This window comes from Brassica napus, chromosome C7 (assembly GCF_020379485.1).
Source record: "Brassica napus cultivar Da-Ae chromosome C7, Da-Ae, whole genome shotgun sequence".
NCBI classification, from domain to species: Eukaryota; Viridiplantae; Streptophyta; class Magnoliopsida; order Brassicales; family Brassicaceae; genus Brassica; species Brassica napus.
The window spans coordinates 30,086,931-30,105,445 of NC_063450.1; the positions used below are offsets into that span (position 1 = coordinate 30,086,931).

An 18,515-nucleotide genomic window follows, 5' to 3' on the forward strand; every position below is an offset into this window, starting at 1 on the left:
ATAAAATTTTTGAAATTTAAATTCGAAAATGTAAAATTAAAATTAAAATTGAAATCATATTAATTAATATTCAAAGTTTCACACATAAAAATAAAACATTCCGAGTTTTTGGAAAAAAAAAAACTACGGGTCTTGCACGTCCGGGAACACCTCGTTCGGGTACATCCTCTGCATCATCTCCATCATTTGCTGGTTCAGCCCTACTATGTACCTCATAGCCCGCCTGTTGAGCCGCCATCTAGGTCTCCAACAAAGATATGCGATCATCCTTACCATGTTTGACCCCGTACCACCACGACCACGACGCTGTCGAGGCTGGGTCTGATCATCATGAGACCTGTAAATTAAAAAAAAAAAATATTTAATAAATATAGAAATATAGAAATTATTTTTTTTTTATAAAAAAATCCCAAATAATAGTTTTTAATCATTCTAAAAAGATTTATAGATATTAAAAATGTTTAATAAATATATAAAAATAGTTCTAATAAACAAAAAATAGTTTTAATAAATAAAAAATTTATATAATATAATTATATATTTTTTTTAAAAAAAAGAAATCCCAAATAATAGTTTTTAATCACAAAAAAGTTTTATAGATATTAAAAATATTTTGTAAAATCCAAAAAATCGAATTTATATACAAAAAACATTTTGTAAAATCCAAAAAATAAAATTTATATACAAAAATCGTTTTGTAAAATACAAAAATTGATTTTATATACAAAAATCGATTTTATAAATACAAAAAAAATAAAAAAATTATAAAAAAATTCTAAATCAATTCAACAAAACAAATTATTCAACCAAATCACAATTCTAAACCTATTATACAACCAAATCACAATCCTAACCAATCACCCAAACAAAAATCTATCAAAACTACACAAAAACCTAATAAATAGAACCTAAGAGAGTGGGATAGGGTCCTTACATGATTTGTGTAAGAGAAGGGGGAGATCGCCGGAGATATCGTCGGAATTCAGGGGGAAATCGCCGGAGAGAAGAGAGGAGTCGCGCAGAGGAAGAAGAGAGAAATGGGGAAGAAGAAGGGGCTCGTGGTTATAAAACCTAGGGTCCGACGGACATTATCCGTCGGAATTCCATCGGAATTCTAATTTCAATTTTCGCGAAATATTTGCCCGGTAAAATGAAAATATTCCGAGGAAATTCCGACGGATAGTAAAATATCCGTCGGAATTTCCTCGGAATATTCCGAGGAAATACCGAGGAACTAGTGTTTGGGGTTTCAAAACATCAATTTTTTTTGCCATATTTTATTTCTTATACAATTGTAATGCATACCATTGAGGATTCTTTGTATAGATGAGCATATACCATGAAATAACAATTTTCAAAACGAATTGAAAGCATTCCCTTTACCGTTCATTAAAGTGTATAAGTGTTTCTCTTATGTTGTGGGATTTTGTTCATACAATCGGAAAAATGTTTATTATAGGGTAAGGAACAAATTTTTGACTTCATAATGAACGTAAGACACTTAATAAGGGTTATATAGGTGTTATTCAAACCGCAAAACGTTGTTTTCGGTTTAAAAACCCTATTTCCTCGGAATTTCCTCGGAATATTCCGAGGAAACACCGAGGAACTAGTGTTTGGGGTTTCAAAACATCAATTTTTTTTTGCCGTATTTCATTTCTGTACAATTGTAATGCATACCATTGAGGATTCTTTGTATAGATGAGCATAAACCATGAAATAACAAATTTCAAAAAGAATTGAAAGTATTCCCTTTACCGTTCATTAAAGTGTATAAGTGTTTCTCTTATGTTGTGGGATTTCGTTCATACAATCGAAAAAGTGTTTATTATAGGGTAAGGAACAAATTTTTGACTTCATAATGAACGTAAGACACTTAATAAGGGTTATAGAGGTGTTATTCAAACCGCAAAACATTGTTTTCGGTTTAAAAATCCTATTTCCTCGGAATTTCCTCGGAATATTCCGAGGAAATTCTGAGGAAACCCTTTTCTTCCCTGTGTTTGGGATTTCAAAACATCATTTTTTTTATAAACGGATCGATCGATGGATATATGTTCAAAAACGCATCGATCGATCAAGTATATCAAATGTTCCTCGGAATTTCCTTGGAAAATTCCGAGGCTTTTCCGAGGAAACAGGGTTTGGGGTAACAAAGTGATCGATCGATTAGATTATCCCATCGATCGATGTGGATATCCAATAGATCGAATGAACAAAATCTCGAACGTTTTTTTATAAATGGATCGATCGATGGATATATGTCCAAAAACGCATCGATCGATCACTAAGATGGACCAAAGCGTAACAATGTGATCGATCGATTAGATTATCCGATCGATCGATGTGGATATCCAATAGATCGAATGAACAAAATCTCGAACGTTTTTTTATAAACGGATCGATCGATGAATATATGTCCAAAAACGCATCGATCGATCACTAAGATGGACCAAAGCGTAACAATGTGATCGATCGATTAGATTATCCGATCGATGTGGATATCCAATAGATCGAATGAACAAAATCTTGAACGTTTTTTTATAAACGGATCGATCGATGGATATATGTTCAAAAACACATCGATCGATCGAGTATATCAAGTGTTCCTCGGAATTTCCTCGGTATTTCTTAAAAAAAAAAATCAATTGTAGTCTGTTTCCGAGTCATCATCGTCGGAATTTCCTCGGAATTTTGTAAAATCCCCCAACGGCTCTCCAACGGCTATAATATTTCCTCGGAATTCATCGGTTTTTTCCGAGGAACACATTTTTCCTCGGTATTTCATAAGAATATTCCGACGGATTGATATTTCCTCGGAATTCCGTCTGTATATTCCGAGGAAATTCCGAGAAAACCAAATTTTGGGTTTCCTCGGCAAATTCCAAGAATTTTATTTTCCGTCGGAATGTCCGTCAGAATACCGCTGTTTTCTTGTAGTGGTATCACGACTTAACGCACTCATGCACAAACCTAAACCTTCAGAACAACCACCGGAGCCTGTCAGGACACCTTCAGATGATGGAGATGATCCCATGGAAGAAGATAGGGTTTCTACTGGAAGAACCCTAAGGAGAAGAAATGAAAAAGTGGCGAAACATCTGAAGAGGGGGGCTAATGAAAAGGAAAAGGAAAATTTCCAAAAGAGAGTCTTCAGGATTCCTCTACATAAGCCATTCGAAGAAGTTTATTCGTAAGTGAGTTTCTAATCGCGTTTTAGACCTATTTAGGCCGTCTTTCGATTCGAAACGTTTATCACGATTTTTATCGATAAGAATGAACTTTCCGCGATTTTTGTCGTAAAGTTTAAATGATAATTCCGATCGATGGGAGTGAGAAATGATATAACTGAGGTACATGGGAGCTAGTATTGAGGAACATACGAGAATGCACGGATTTGGGTTGTACCCGTTGGTCGATGTCCGAGACAGTTCGGTCGCTACCAAAAGATGTGTGGGGAAGGACCGGTGTAAAGCTGTTGCAGCCATTGTCACGATCCAAAGAGCCACATTCCCCAGAGTCTGAGCCGCTGGGCAAGAGTTACCACCTGAACAAACAACTGTGATACCCTTTAAAATGGCATGGAATGCCGCTGTAGCCCTGCTGATTGACAAATAAATATATTTTAAAATAGAAAAAGAGGTGGTTCTGGGTGTTCTTTTGGTTTAGTCGTAGTGGTTTTATTTGATTATTCAAATTTGCAATATTGTTGAACTCTCAACTCGTCAACTTCATTATGGTAAGAGTATCAAAGACTGTATGTGTCTGTTCAGCCTGCAATGTCAAATCAGAGATCCCTTGGAAGGAATAGAAGAACCCGACAAAGAATGTAGCAGTCGAATGCTAACACTTAATAGTACTACAAAGTCTTGAAAACCAATAAAGGTTACATAACTCTTTTTTGAGCAGCAGGTTACATAACTCAATTTGATACAGAGATAGGGCAAGACGATAAACTTAAATCAAAACAAAAAGAATCTATAATCCTACTACGTAAAAGGCAAATCATATATATAGATTATGTATAAATATTATAGATAGATATTATAAACCAATAAATTACGATCATTAGTCAAAAGTCAAAACACTTTCTCTTTGACATGTGCTCATCGTGTACTCCTCGTCGTAGAGATCCTTAAGCTATAGCTAAAGAACTTTGATGTTTATCACTGATCTAGGTCCTTTCCAATGAGAAAAAAATACGAAAATTAATAATTTTCAGGATAAAAAAAAGAGAAAAATTACCTAAAACAAAAGTCAAAATTTCATATTTCTTCAACAAATGACAAAATCCGGTTAGAGAACAAAATAAATTTGTAACCTACATGTTTACCTTCACATTTACTCGTGGTACTATTGTCAGATCTTTGACAGTTCAAATAAAAAAAAACAAAAAACATGTAAAAATAAGAGTGACTTTAAATTTGTATCACCATCTAAATGCTTTGGAGAGTAACTGATGGATATATTTTGGTAAGATTTAATTACTTAGTGATGTTATTTAGGAGTCTCAGGTCAACTCTGTTCAATCTATATTCATTAGGAAGGTGTGGCTTACACACCTAAGGATCATATACAGACAAAGTAAGCTACATACATTTTGACTCAGTGGATTTGTTCTGTTTATGTTTAGTGGAGAAATGAAGTGTAAAGTACCGCAGAGAATACTTGTCTTAATTGCTCAGTCATGCCTCCTATAACGCTGATGTAGACACTGATTCAATATACCATTCTGATGAAGAAACTCCAGAACAGTTGAGGCACATGTATTCTCCGCTTTTGTATCTAAAGTTGCTTGGTCAAGACATTTCCTGGTAACACACATTAAAGGTAAAAATATAGATGACTATATTATTCCTCCTTGTTCTTGGATATACAATAGAGAAATGTTTATAGATTATACCTCTAGTATTGAAACAGCCTCAATGCTTGACCTGAACGCACAAATTAGCCTTTCGTACCATCAAATACATCCAGTCTAATAAATCACATATGAAAAACTGATATCACTCAAATTATTCTAATTAGTGAATTACTCTCTCAAATAAGAGGTTCAGATGTAGTACTTAGGGATCGAATCCACATAAACTCTAGGATTACACAATAGATTTATAATATTCGAATTAAGGCTAGATTAAATGATTTATAGGTTTTAAAGCAGTAAATGAATTGGTGAGCAAAATAATTGCTCGATTGATTTGATTTGAGGTTGTTAACAGTTGGGAGAATAGCTAGATTCAGGTATGATAAGTAATACTTAAGTTGGGTCTTTAGGGCTTATTGATATTAATTGTTCTTGAATTCAAACTAAGATATAATCTATTTGATTGTCTAATCTGGATCTCGGATTTCAACTCTCGTATGTTAATTACGAGAAAGTGTCGATCGATAATTCGTTATGAATATTGATCGATATTTTGAATATCGCTGCGTCGATCGATACTTCTTCCAGAAAGCTTTACGGACATGTTTGATTTATATTCTCTAACTCACTAGACCAACTCTCGTCTGTATCTAGTCAGTTAGATCATACTAGCTAATTTCAGGTATTGAGTCAAACAGTGGCTTGATCTCAATTAATCCTAAGATCTAAGTTTAAAAGGTGATCAATCCTAAACTTACCTTTAAGAACAACTAGATGAAGAACTATATTTCTAAACACCATAACAATTGTTTGTGTCAGTAATACATTTATCAACCTATTGAGAAACCTAAACCTAACAGCAAGGACTACTCAGACATATTTATGAAACACATAGTTATGATGGTCTGAATAATACTTAAATAAACTAATAAAAACATGATAGAGGAAAGAAACAAAGGGAGTTCAAGATCTTCCCTCTCTCAAGATGTACAGATCTCTCTCTCCAATCTTCAGCTTTCTCTCCCTAGAATAGTATGAAGCATAGCCGTCAACAATGGCTTAGAAAACAGTAAAATAGGTTTTAGGTCGTCCAGGGTATATTAGTAATATGTGGTGACTTCCGGGCCTAAATTGGTCACGAAATAGGCTTGTCCTGTTTTCTGGGATCACTGTCGACCGACACCAATGATGCAATATCGATCGACAGTCCTTTATTTCCTCGACAGCTTCCTCTCGTGAGGCAGACTGAGCACTCTTCCGTAAACCAGGCATAACGTCTGCTACAGGATGCTGATTGACCTCAAACCGGTGGTGTTGGAAAGCTAACTCAAAGATCTATCTTGTGTCAAACGATGGGCTCAATCTAACGGTAAAAAGGTCTTCATCCATAGCTAAACATCTGATGCGTCTGTGCAGTTCTGCACCTCAAAAGGCTCCAAAATCACCATATTTCTCCAGAACGTACCTGAACCTGTAAATACTCTAAATATTCTCTATATAGTAGTAAATATATATTAAAACACTTATAAACCATGGCTAAAAGTAGTTAAAATCCATGGTCTATCAAAAACCAAAATCAGAGTCCATACTGCATCAGTTACAACTTTGTATTGAGTATAGTGGTTAATAAGTTATTAACCGTTTTCTTGCACCATGTCTTAATGACGTAGATGTAGTATCCGCGAGTGATGAGCAGCGAGTAGACGTTAGCAAACATGTTTTTTGACCATCGCCATCATCTCATGTAATACAAAAGATGAGAACATTACCAGGCTTGGCACATATCTTTGAATTATAGCAAGTATAGCCGCATGGCAAACTGGTGTAACCTGTTTTTACATAAGCGTACCCAATGGATTAGTTCAACAACTCAAACACATTGCCAAGGATGATCAACCAATGCGGAGGGAATAATTTTACTCAAGTGAAGAATCATAAGAACACCAATGGGAACAACTGATGCTAAGCCAGTCATAGTCCTGTGCAGAGCTTTTCTTTTCATTCTCTGTTAACTCATCTCCTATTACAGACCTCCGAAGTAGCTCCATAGCAGCAACTGAATCAGATCCAAAAAGCTGAAACCTTGCCACACGTCCTATCAAAAATATCACAGTAACTAACGTCATGATGTAGAGTAAATGTCAAGGAACAAAGATGATCAGAAAAAGTTGGGTTTTCATGAATGCTTGGAATGACTTCCATATTGTGTTTGTTTCTTTGATTTGATCGAGTGTTTTCCCAGTGACGTTTTCTTTCTTTGAGCTCTGAACCAACTCCACACCTTGTGTTACTGCTTGATATAGAAGGATCCCCAGAACTTCCCTACAGAACGTGCCAAATTGATATTTACTAAATGTGTCGAAAATGAAATAAACATCTTGCAGCAAAGTCTGGTTACTATTAACCTCCTCATTTATCGGCTCATTTGTACTTCTTTGGACCCGCTTCTCCAGCTCTATAATTTCATTCATTAGAAGTTCAAACCGATAGATCTCATTGGGTTCGGAATCCAAGCTATCAATGTTTTCTCTGGATCTCTCAATACATTCATCTCCCTGCTTATTGTTAAAAAAAAGCCCAAAGATATTAACACAACATCTTCTCACTTGGTTAAAAGTTAAAACCAAATTCGAGATATCAAGTACAAAGATATTAGGTGTAAGATATGCTTCACATTAGATAAGAAATTAAAGAATACCAATAAGTATGGAGCAGACTTCCTCATTGGGCGCTCAAAGAAACCTCAGAATCCACGATTCCTACTGATGTAGATGCAAGAAAGTACATAAGTTGAGCAAGAGAATAAAAGTGAACCTACATCTTATAACTCAACACACACAAAATTATAAAATAATAGAACTTGCAACAGACCTTGTGCTTAGATCTACAGAACTAATTGGACGTTTGTTTTTATTCTTAGACTTCTCCTCTTCATTCTATTTTTCGCTAGGCATCCATCGATTATGTTAGCTTAAACCCTACACAAACAAACAAAACTAATTATTAGCTTATCTGGGATGAATAAATAATTAGAGTGCAAAGAAACAAAAGAAGACTTCTTTCATGAGTTATGTAAAGATGTTATTTGATGTGCTTGCAAAGGAAAAAGATTAAACAGAACCTGGCAAGTCAGTTTTTGTGTTGGCCAAATCAGATTGTGTCAAAGTTGCGGAACCACCGCTCTTTCTTGGGTTCCGTTCCACCATCGCAGCAATCTCAACGAACATGGTTTGGTCTGCAAAACTAATTGCAACAGGGGCGCAACATACCAGAAGTTCGTGTTGCTTCGTGTAACATAAAAAATGCTTAGCTCATAAAAGGATCTCTCTTGCAAGATTTCCTTGAAGGTGTTCAACAGGTAAAATGATCTCTCTTGTATTAGCGTTGACTGCGAAGGGGTAAGATGGATCAGAAAACTACAATATCCATAAACTCATTCTGTTAATTTGATAAACAAAGAGATATTCGACATACCTTCCAATCAATCAGCAGGATGTCAACGCCCAAAATCGAAGCAGCCGTGTCAGACGATCTGTCTGCAGCCAGCCTTAACAATGAGCATCAAAGGTTGAGAGGCGGATTGGGCTTGAACTACAACATCATCAGACGAAGACATTTTCGAAGCAGGTATCTAGGTTTGAGATAAAAGAGTAATTGAGAAGGTCTGTGAAGATTCTATCATACTCTCAACCATCTCCAATTTATAGACATTTATGTCAAATTTTAGAGGAATATGAAGGAAGCCAAAGGAATACATGTATATGAAAAGAGTTGGAGGTGAAGAGTTGAGAAACAGACACCAGAGACGCGAGGTGAAGAGTCAAAGTAAGAAAACAATATGAGGGCTGTAATAAAACGACATAGTTTGGTTCACTTACTTATAGTACGTTAAAGAACCGGAAATAATGTGGGGCCCACAATCTTAAAAAAGTGTCTAGGTGTACACTTTTAGGGGAGAGTAAAAACTGTACTATTATTATATAGACTAGGGGCATTGCCCCGCACAAGCGCGGAGTTGTGGACAGAGTTCTTGTTTCATCTCAATATTTGCTAGGGTTATTGTAGTTGTGAATTTTGTGTTTTGAGTTGTTTTTCAAGTTTTTTAATTGTTATAGGGTTAGAGTTGTGATGATGAACTGTGTATGCATTGTTCTCTACTTATGAATGACTAAATTGTGTTAATAATGTAATTGATATAGTTTGTGGTGTTGTTTGCCATGTCACTGAGACTTATTGTTTGTTTGTCTTTTTAATTTGTTTCTTGTACTGTTGAGAGTACATAAATTATATTAAAGTTGTTGAGAGTACCTTTTGTTTCTAGATATTTTTTCTCCAGTGTAGTTGTGTAAGTTATGTGTAAGTAATAATTTTTATTATCCTTATTATCCTTATTATGTTTGTTATATGTTTTTATTTTATTTTTTAAGTTGTTGCTCTTACCTGACCTTTAAAACAAATACATGAAGACTTGTAGAAATAACTATAAAATGAGTGACAGTTCTGAGTATTTAGGTCTTAATTAGTTTTAAACGAATTTATGCATTTCTCATAAGAAGACAATAGCATTGACATGTTTATATTGGGCATGTAAGCTATTTTTATAAGACAAGAGTAGGGAGCAGGTGGAGATGTTGTTGCTGCCTTTGTGTCTGTCAGGATTGTCTCTTATATCTCATCGTGTAGATGTGTTTGTTTATCTTTTATTTGATGGGTAATATGTAAACAAAAATCATTGTTAGCAGTATTTATCAGAGTTTGTAATTTACTTTGTTTTTTTTGTTTAGGTCATTTTACTGATTTTGGTTGTCGTCTTCGTCTTCTTCGTTGCGAAAGTAAGTTTGTAAATTGTTAAATAGTTGGCCGTGTAGTTTGTATTTGTTTAGCTGACTCGATGTATGTGTCGTTGAGTTTTAGTTGAAGTGATTGGATTGGTATATTTGTTTTGAAGTTTACTTCTAAGATTAGACAAAAAAGAGAGGTAATCATTAATGATTCGTCTTTTTTGGAATTCTAGTTTTTGGTGTTTTGATTGTTTGGGTTGTTGTGGTTTCTTTTAAGGTGTAAAATAAAGGTTTGTGTAAAATTAGTTTGATAAGTAAGGGAGATAAATAGACGACCACAAAATATGAAATATTTTTGATTATTAATGTTAGCACAATATAAATAATAATATAAAGAGAATTGTGTGTTGATTGTTTCTTATGGATCAATGAGGAGACGGATAAAGACTCGAGTTGTTTCTTTGGTAAGGTTAGAGCCCTGGACAGAACAGATTTGTCCAACCACATATGCGAGTTTAAATATCAGTTATGATATCGAAACATAATATAAACCCAAATGCAATATGATAATATACCTGGGAGTTCTAGGTTTGTGTTCGCAATAACTTGGAAATTGTCGAACAGTCTAGTTATGACTGGAAATTGATCTTAGGAGCTCCCGTGATGACTTCATCATTAATAGTTGGTGAGATGAAACGAATGAGGAATGGATGATCAGTTATCTTGTACATGCTTGAGCACCTAACAACCTCAAAACGATCGATTTTCACAATAGAACCGGCTTTCAAAGATGACATGTAATGATTAGCACGTCCAGCGGGAATAAACCCATGAATCACGGAATCTGCAAATAATATTATTCAACAAAGAATCAAGAGTTTGATTATTAATGTTAGCACAATATAAATAATAATATAAAGAGAATTGTATGTTGATTGTTTCTTACGGATCAATGAGGAGATGGATAAGGACTCGAGTTGTTTCTTTGGTAAGGTCAGAGCCCTGGACAGAACGGATTTGCCCAACCACATCTGCGAGTTTAAATATCAGTTATGATATCGAAACATAATATAAACCCAAATGCAATATGATAATATACATGGGAGTTCTAGGTTTGTGTTCGCAATCACTTGGAAATTGTCAAACAGTCTAGTTATGACTGGAAATTGATCTCATGAGCACCCGTGATGACTTCATCATTAATAGTTGGTGAGATGAAACGAATGAGGAATAGATGATCAGTTATCTTGTACATGCTTGAGCACCTAACAACCTCAAAACGATCGATTTTCACAATGGAACCGGCTTACAAAGATGACATGTAATGATTAGCACGTCCGGCGGGAATAAACCCATGAATCACGGAATCTGCAAATAATATTATTCAACAAAGAATTAGGAAATCAATTAAAAACAATTATATTAAATAAGTGTGATAAATCGAAGATTAACTTACCTTTTCATCAAGGAAGAAAACCGTGATTCCCATAAACTCACTGTCTTTCTTGAAATTCAGGGAATCCTAGAAGCGAGGAGGTTAGAGGCTATGCTCTGACTACTACGACCAAGACAGAGAGACTCGAAGGTTGAGTGACGGACGCCGAGGATGCCGATTTGAGGAACTGGAGAGGCAGAAAGAGACATTTTCTAGAAGCTGATTAAAGCTAAGAGGAATCAATGAGTTTTGTAGAGATGCAAATTGGGTTCATCAAATATGAGAATCATATATATAGGGTTTCGAGAAGGACTACAAATCAGGAACATTTATGATCAAGCGATTTAAGATGAGGAGATGAAGAGTTCACCTGTGAAAAAATAGATTACGAACAGACACACGCCGCAACTCTGTAACTCAGTATTGTTTAAGACAATGATGAAAAGAACTCTAACTCATGTTAAACAAAGAAAATTTACAATATGGGAAAACTATAATTGTTTTTTTCATATAACGTGATGAATCTCATTTAAAAATAAAACTCATAATACACTTGTAGGTCCGACCCACAGAAAAAACCGAAGAAGCAAGGATTTCCGACCTTCATAAATATATATTAATTTCGGCTATCAATGTACAAAGTATCATTTAGTTTAGTAGTATAAATGATGGTGTTTATATCTCAATAACCCGGATTCGAACTATGTGCTTGACACTTTTTTTACTCTTTTTAAAAGTGGGACCCACAAAACGTTGACATGACGCGCTGAGAAAAGTGCAAAAACTGAATCATTATAATATTCGGTCATCAATGTACAAAGTATCATTTAGTTTAGTGGTATAAATGATGGTGTTTATATCTCAATAACCTAGGTTCGAACCATGTGCTTGACATTTTTTTATTCTTTTTAAAAGTGGGACTCATAAAATGCTGATGTGGCGCGCGGAGGAGATAGCAAAAATTGAATCATTATAATATAGATTGGTCGTTGAGTAAATTATTAATTGTTTGATGGTGATTGAAGTTTTCCTATATTTAACATTCATTAAAAAAAAAAAATCTAATGCTTAATTTATGTATTGTCACGAAGAAGACTGCTTTGTTTTATCCTATCAACTATAATGTAATTTTAGATTTCTAATACTCTAACTAACTAATTCATACGTTGCTACCGATGTTTGTATAAAGTACATTCTTTTCTGAAAAAAAAAAAATATATATATATATATATACCCACTGAAGATATACCAAGACAAATATTTGCATTGTAACTTGTTTAGTTGAATCAAAAGGTTTTCTTGGTTCGGTTATGTTAGTTACAGTGATCGGATTATCTTTAGATAATAATGTCTAGTGATAGTCTGATAAGCAATACCGTCGCGTGCATCATCCAAAGAGAGATATATACGGTTGAGACCTCTCAAAGGTAAGTGCCTTGAGCTGTAAACAGTTTGTATAAAAGTGGTTCCAGCTCATTGTTGAAAATTTTGAAAACCTCTCTATATTTATTTGTTGACAAGCGTATCCAGCTCATGGTGGAAAATTAAAACGTGCAAAAGGTCACATTTCACTGCATTTGGAATTGGAACCAAGTGTTTTGCATCAATGGTAGTTTATTTTGCAGACATGGTTGCAAAATAATCATCATAAATACGCAAGTCATTACAATGTGTAACTGGAGATGATATCTAATTCACTCAACTTCCTTATGAGACTGTCTTCTTGTTCTTGAAGGGAGACAGTAATGAGAAATGGCGAGAAGCTGAGAAAGTTCAACAAAAGTGAGAAATCTTTCTTTAGACTCCCATCACTGAAAGAACTCACATAAATAAATGATTAGAAGTATACTTACATTTCTGTGAAGCGGCTGCTGCTGTAGGTGTTTCATCTTGAGATATGAGGTTCTTCAGTGTAAAAGCTGGATAACAAAACAGAAACTTTAACCCCCTCCGAGATATATAACCATGCTTTATACCGACTTCCATATAAGGTACATGGTTATCATTTCTACACCATGTATGCTAAGATCAATAGAACCATATATTGGTGTGAAACAGAAGATTCTTGCTCTTATGCTATAATGTAAGTTTCATCCTAGAGAAAATAGTTACGAGGTTCTTGCTCTTATGCTACAATGTATCCTATGAGCGGATAATACAGTGCAACAAACTTGTAAGGAGTAAAAGCAAACTAAATGTACAGTTGCTTCGGCAGTCTTTACTAAAAGGTAAAAAAGGTTTTAAGAAGCTTGTACCTTCACTTGTCGTAGCAGCGGTTATAGCTGAACCATGATCCTCATTGCTATTGCCGGCTGCGTTATCAGACTCGGTATGGTATTCACTTGTAGACGAAGAAGACTGGCTCTTTTTTCCAAATTTCAACAGTTTTCTGAGCCCTTTTGACGCTGACTCTTTTGTTTGAGATTTCTCTAAGGCCTCACTTATCTTCTTCTCTGGTACAAGGACTTTCCCAGTTTCTAGCGCTGCCTCATTTGAATGTACGCTTGGTGCAGGTGCTCGGGAATACTCTGAGTACACTGTGCATGAATCTTCTAATGAAGAAACTCGAGCATGTGGAGCTTCATATGGTTTTACAGCAACACTCTGACTTGTCAGAAACTTTGGTGTTTCTGTTACTAAGTCACTCAGAGTCTCCAACCTAACCTGCGAACAAAATAACCTTTCTGGTCACCAAAAACCGATTAAATAGTAAGTAAAACTGATCTAGCTAGAACAAGAGTGCTGCTTACTAAGACTAGATCATTGCCACTCTCCGGTGTTGTTTCAGGGACTACCTCTGACTTGTCACGTTTAGTCTGATCTGCAGATATACTCCGAGCTGAATTTGGCAACACCATCACCACTGTCTTCTCAATCACTGGAGTTTCATTAACATCATTTTGGCCCAAGGATTTGTTCTTGCTACCACTTGGTTCAATCTCAGAAGCAGAAGATTTACTTTTCTCGACCCCTTTCACTGCAACATTAGTAGGACCTTTGGGTGTCTTTATCTTCAGTTCCGGAAGAGAAGCGATTTTCGCTATGTCATAGTTAACAATAGCAGATATTTTCTTTATCTCAGGAGTATCAGTTGCTTTTTTGGATGCTGTTGTGCGCAGTGACCTTACTGAAGAGCTCGGTGCACTATTATTACCTATTTTGGGTTCTGATAATCGTCTTATCCTTGAGACAGACTTGTTTTGACTATCTAGACTAACTCTGGCTTCTCTCTTAGACAGAGGTAACGGTGATGCCGACCTGGTTACCCTATTTACCGTTGCTATTGTTTCTCTCTTAGATGGAGGTAGCGGTGATATTGATCTTGTTAGCCTATTTACTGTTGACTTACTTCCGGTACTCAGTTTGTTACCACTCTTGGGTAGTTTCTGAGATTCATTTGAGCCTAGAGAAGCACTTCTTATGGGAAGCCGTTGAAGAGGTGATAATGATCCTGGTTCTGAGTCACTAAACTTGGAGGCTCTAGGAGCGCCAGGAGAAAACTTGTTTACCAATTTTTTTCTTGCAGGCAACTGCGACTGGCCACCGGCTGAGTTGGTTTTAGAAGCAATCCTCTTTTGCCTTGCTATTTTCAAAGCTTCTATGCGTTTCCTCTCTTCTTCTTCCTAAAACAACAAAGGAGGGTGTTATACGAGTGTGTGATTAATAATGATTAAAAAGGCAATTATCCTATCAATTTGTTGAAGGCTGAGAATTTTACCTTTTCCTTTTTCATAATCAGGAGATCAGCTTTGAAATTTCTAAGCTTGTCAGCACGTGCTCTTGCTTCATCTAAAGGGCTCATCTTAGTGGGTCTTCCTTTCCGTATTGGCCCTGAAGCCTTCCTCTTATCCGCAGCATCATTAGATAGTCTTGATTTTGGATCTCTCACTGACTTCTTAGCAGCTCCAGCTGCCTGGTTATTCTTCTTCAAAGCTCTGGATCCAAAATCCAGCGCAGGATCATACCCAGCAGATAACTTCTCTGTTTCTCGTTCTGGCATCAGGCTGAGATCATGAGGCTCATAACTGATCTGCTTTCTTTCATTTTCATCAGTTTGGTGGTAGGAAGAGATCTCTGATCCAATGTCTATAGCATTTCTCGTATTGCTTCCAGCTTCCCTAGTAACAATATAAGAGTCATCATCCATGTTAAATGATGATCTCTTATCAAGACCATTCCTTGGATGATCCAATCCATTCAAGTTGAGAGGATCAGAAGAATTCTCAAAACCATTTTCTCTCTGACGAACCATAAAAGAGTCACTAGATCCCCTGAACTTACGAGCCGCAGTCCCATTCTGAATGTCAGCTGTATCTCTTTCTTGATATTTTTCTGCCTCACGTTCACCATAAGCCAAAGGGTCATTTCCCCCTGCACCTTGCCTTTTCTTCCCTGCAACCTCCTTTTCCATCATATGGTCAGCGGTACGCTCTTCTCTGTCAGCATCTTGCAATAAGAAAGTTTGGAATGCCTGCCAATCCCCAGTGTCAGCCTCTGTCCGTCTCTCTTTACCATTGTCACACTCTACTATCGCCCCTTCATCGGCATCAGATTCTGTTCCCAAATGATCTTGCTTCTTTGAATTAATGTAGTTTATATTCCGAATCACCACCTTCCCTGATTTCCTTCTCCTACCTGACTTTCCTTTCTCCCTGTCCTCCTCATCTTCAGAACCTGAGTCCTCGCTACAAGAAGAATGGTGTTTCTTAGCCTTTCTTCCGCCAGAACTACGTCTAGAATCATCGGTGGAGGGATAGGGAGATGGATAAGGATAGTTCGGGTAGTACGGCATGCCCTGCATAGCGTAACCTTGAAATACAGGAAACGTCCCCGGAGGAGAGTGAACTGGCCATGGTGCATACATTGGCTGCGGATGCTGCCCTTGCCCATGTTCTTGATTCACATTTGCTTTACTATCTGAAGGAGACTTCACATCTGAACACAAGAAGTATATTACTACTATAAATATCGAACAATGGATCATCGATTATGACTCATAAACCATTCACGGATTATCTTACCACCATTTGCGAACACAATCCCTGAGTCGTTTGCTGCAGAGATGTTTACCTGCGAAGCCATTACTTCTGCTGCTTCGATTTCAACCCACTGGCCAGTTTCGTGCTTTTTCTTCCACAAGTCCATGAATTTTAAACAAGCATCCCTATCACATTTATGAAGCTTGTTGGTAAGCGAAACAGTAAAAGAAAGAGGTGAAAAGGATAAAAGTCTTTCTTACATCAAACGTGAGGCTCCAAACGATTTGGCGAAAGATATAAGAGGGAGCATATCATCAACTTCGAAACCAGCTGCCACAGCACGTGCAAATGCCATTCCTTGTTCTTTCTGCAACATTGTCCTCCTTGTCTCCATAACTTTCAGAACTTGAACTCTGATAAAAACAATTCCACGTCATCAATCAGCTACTTAAACTAGTCTCTTGATTAAAACACATATATTTCATGCAATGTACTTAGAGTTTTCATCTGATGCGGTAGATCCATTTGCCTGCCTTGGATGTGAACCAGGCTGTCAAAGATGCAAGAAGATGAATCAACTTCTTTTTTTCTTTTGAGAGAATAAGATGAGAAGAAACCATATTGGTTCAAAGTTAACCTCGTAAAGTACAATAGCTTTCTCTTCGCTGAGCTGTAGCAAAGGCCTGCTACCTGAATCACATTCTCATATATTGGTTAAACTGTAAGCTCAAGAGCCAAGAGGCATAATATTTTCATTTTTTATGAGCTGAAGCTTTAAGCATAGACTCATAAAACACAAAATTTTGCCATCTTCATAGCATACCTTCTGTATTTTCTGCTCTTTTTGCTCGTAGATCATCTTCCACCTGTGTACAATCTAACGTTAAATTCTATTTTGACCATACACCAAACAAAGTCTTCAAAACAAAGAAAAAAAAAACTAAAAGTTTACTTACAACAGGCAAAGCTATTTCAGAGTTGTTCTGGATACCAATTGCTTCCCTGATCTGTTTGATCTCAGTTTCTAAAGTGTATACTCGTTCTAGGACATCAGGATTGCTAACAAATCGAACAAACCTGACCAGAACAAAGAAGAAGAAGAAAAATAAAACTCTCAATTCAATCCAAATGTCCAATATCAAACCCAAAGTTCCATGTAAAAAGAAACAACAACTTATATGGTGTTTAAAACCACCTTTCGATTGTTGCCTTGGTGAACCAAACTGCAATGTCACTATCCTCAGGCGGCTTGAGAATAATTGAGTAGCCACCTTTAGAAACTTGGTCTTGTGCTGTCTTCAAGTGAGCAAGAAAAGGATCAAGCAACCCTGTGGCTATTTTCTCAGTCTTTCCATTAGCTGTTACCAACAGATCACACCTGATAAAAACCCCCACAAACAAACAAAAAAAATGCAATCTTTAGACTTTTATATAACGAAATTTCTCACGAAAGTTAGCGACTTTTACAGATTCGAACACAAAGGTAGCATTATAAGTTGTTAACTAAACATGCTGGATGGATCGATTAGAGTTAAAAGGAAGAGAGAAAGAGATTGTGTTACCGGGTTCGAGTGGGAGTGAGCTGAAACACAACCGAATCAAGCCGAGTCGAAGATTTCATCGCAAATCTTAAAACTTTTCCAGATTACTACTATATCATCCGAAGAAGAGGGAGGGAACCCAGAAGACAAGAAGAAAAGAAAATTGTGGAATTATAAAAGATGTCGAAAATGTCTAAAAACCAGCGTTAGTGTGGGAACACAAATTGCAGAAAATCCAAATTAATAGTAGTGAAAAAGGGCAATCAGCTTGTCTGCATTTTCTTGTCTTGGATTCCAGCTGGTAAGAGTAAGAGACAGAGTGATTTCCGAATTCTGAGGAAATGTGGGGATGAAATGTGTAAAATTCAATAAATAATTCAGGGGTAAAACCGGAAATTCAATAGTAGTATGTCCTAGACTCCTAGTGTTTGCTACACGACAAATCCCCTAATGTTTGTCACCGGCTTGATAGGAACATTCATGGCTTCGTTGGTCTTTCTTTTTAGCCTCTCAACGGTTATATTGGTTGTATATTTTTACCGAGTTTAATGAAAGATAAACAGCAATAAATGGTCTTTGAAAAGAAACAAAGAAGAGATTTATTTCGGTGTTAAATTAAGGGGTAGTGTCCACCTACTCTTAGCCTTGATTGATAGAAATGATGATAAAGATCTAATGTATATGGGCAAATACAGTATACAGGACACCAACTATTGAAGAACAACCTTGTATATCTTTACAGTCTATACAGATTTAAGAGTATAAAGATGAGAACAACAAAACGCGACTAAGTTTGGAAAAGTATAAATATTCCTCTAAAACAAGGAATATAGTGCAGAGCTTGGAGAGTTAAAATCATGTATATTATAGAAATAATTACACTGTAAGGCAGTTTTGAGCTTTTTATAACAAAAT

General features: G+C 36.2%; 1 protein-coding gene and 1 long non-coding RNA gene across 3 annotated transcripts; both read right to left on the reverse strand.

Moving 5' to 3' along the window:
• Positions 1–4,520: 4,520 nt before the first annotated feature.
• LOC106414233 lies at positions 4,521–9,377 on the reverse strand. Of its 2 annotated transcripts, XR_007326073.1 has the most exons (7): positions 8,339–9,377; positions 7,986–8,252; positions 7,736–7,842; positions 7,563–7,626; positions 7,270–7,419; positions 6,785–7,186; positions 4,521–6,693 (listed from the first exon to the last, which is right to left on the reverse strand). It is a non-coding gene; the product is annotated as an uncharacterized LOC106414233 (long non-coding RNA). The 2 variants fall into 2 exon arrangements; XR_002660092.2 differs by having other exon boundaries at positions 4,521–7,186; positions 8,339–9,376.
• A 3,247-nt stretch (positions 9,378–12,624) lies between these two features.
• LOC106415859 (COP1-interacting protein 7-like) lies at positions 12,625–17,944 on the reverse strand. Its single transcript, XM_013856665.3, has 13 exons — positions 17,622–17,944; positions 17,255–17,437; positions 17,016–17,136; positions 16,883–16,925; positions 16,697–16,749; positions 16,554–16,609; positions 16,320–16,472; positions 16,102–16,244; positions 14,799–16,015; positions 13,831–14,703; positions 13,336–13,744; positions 12,934–12,999; positions 12,625–12,843 (listed from the first exon to the last, which is right to left on the reverse strand). Exons 1-13 carry the CDS (start codon positions 17,678–17,680, stop codon positions 12,788–12,790), a joined length of 3,432 nt encoding a protein of 1,143 aa, XP_013712119.2. The 5' UTR covers positions 17,681–17,944; the 3' UTR covers positions 12,625–12,787.
• Positions 17,945–18,515: the final 571 nt, after the last annotated feature.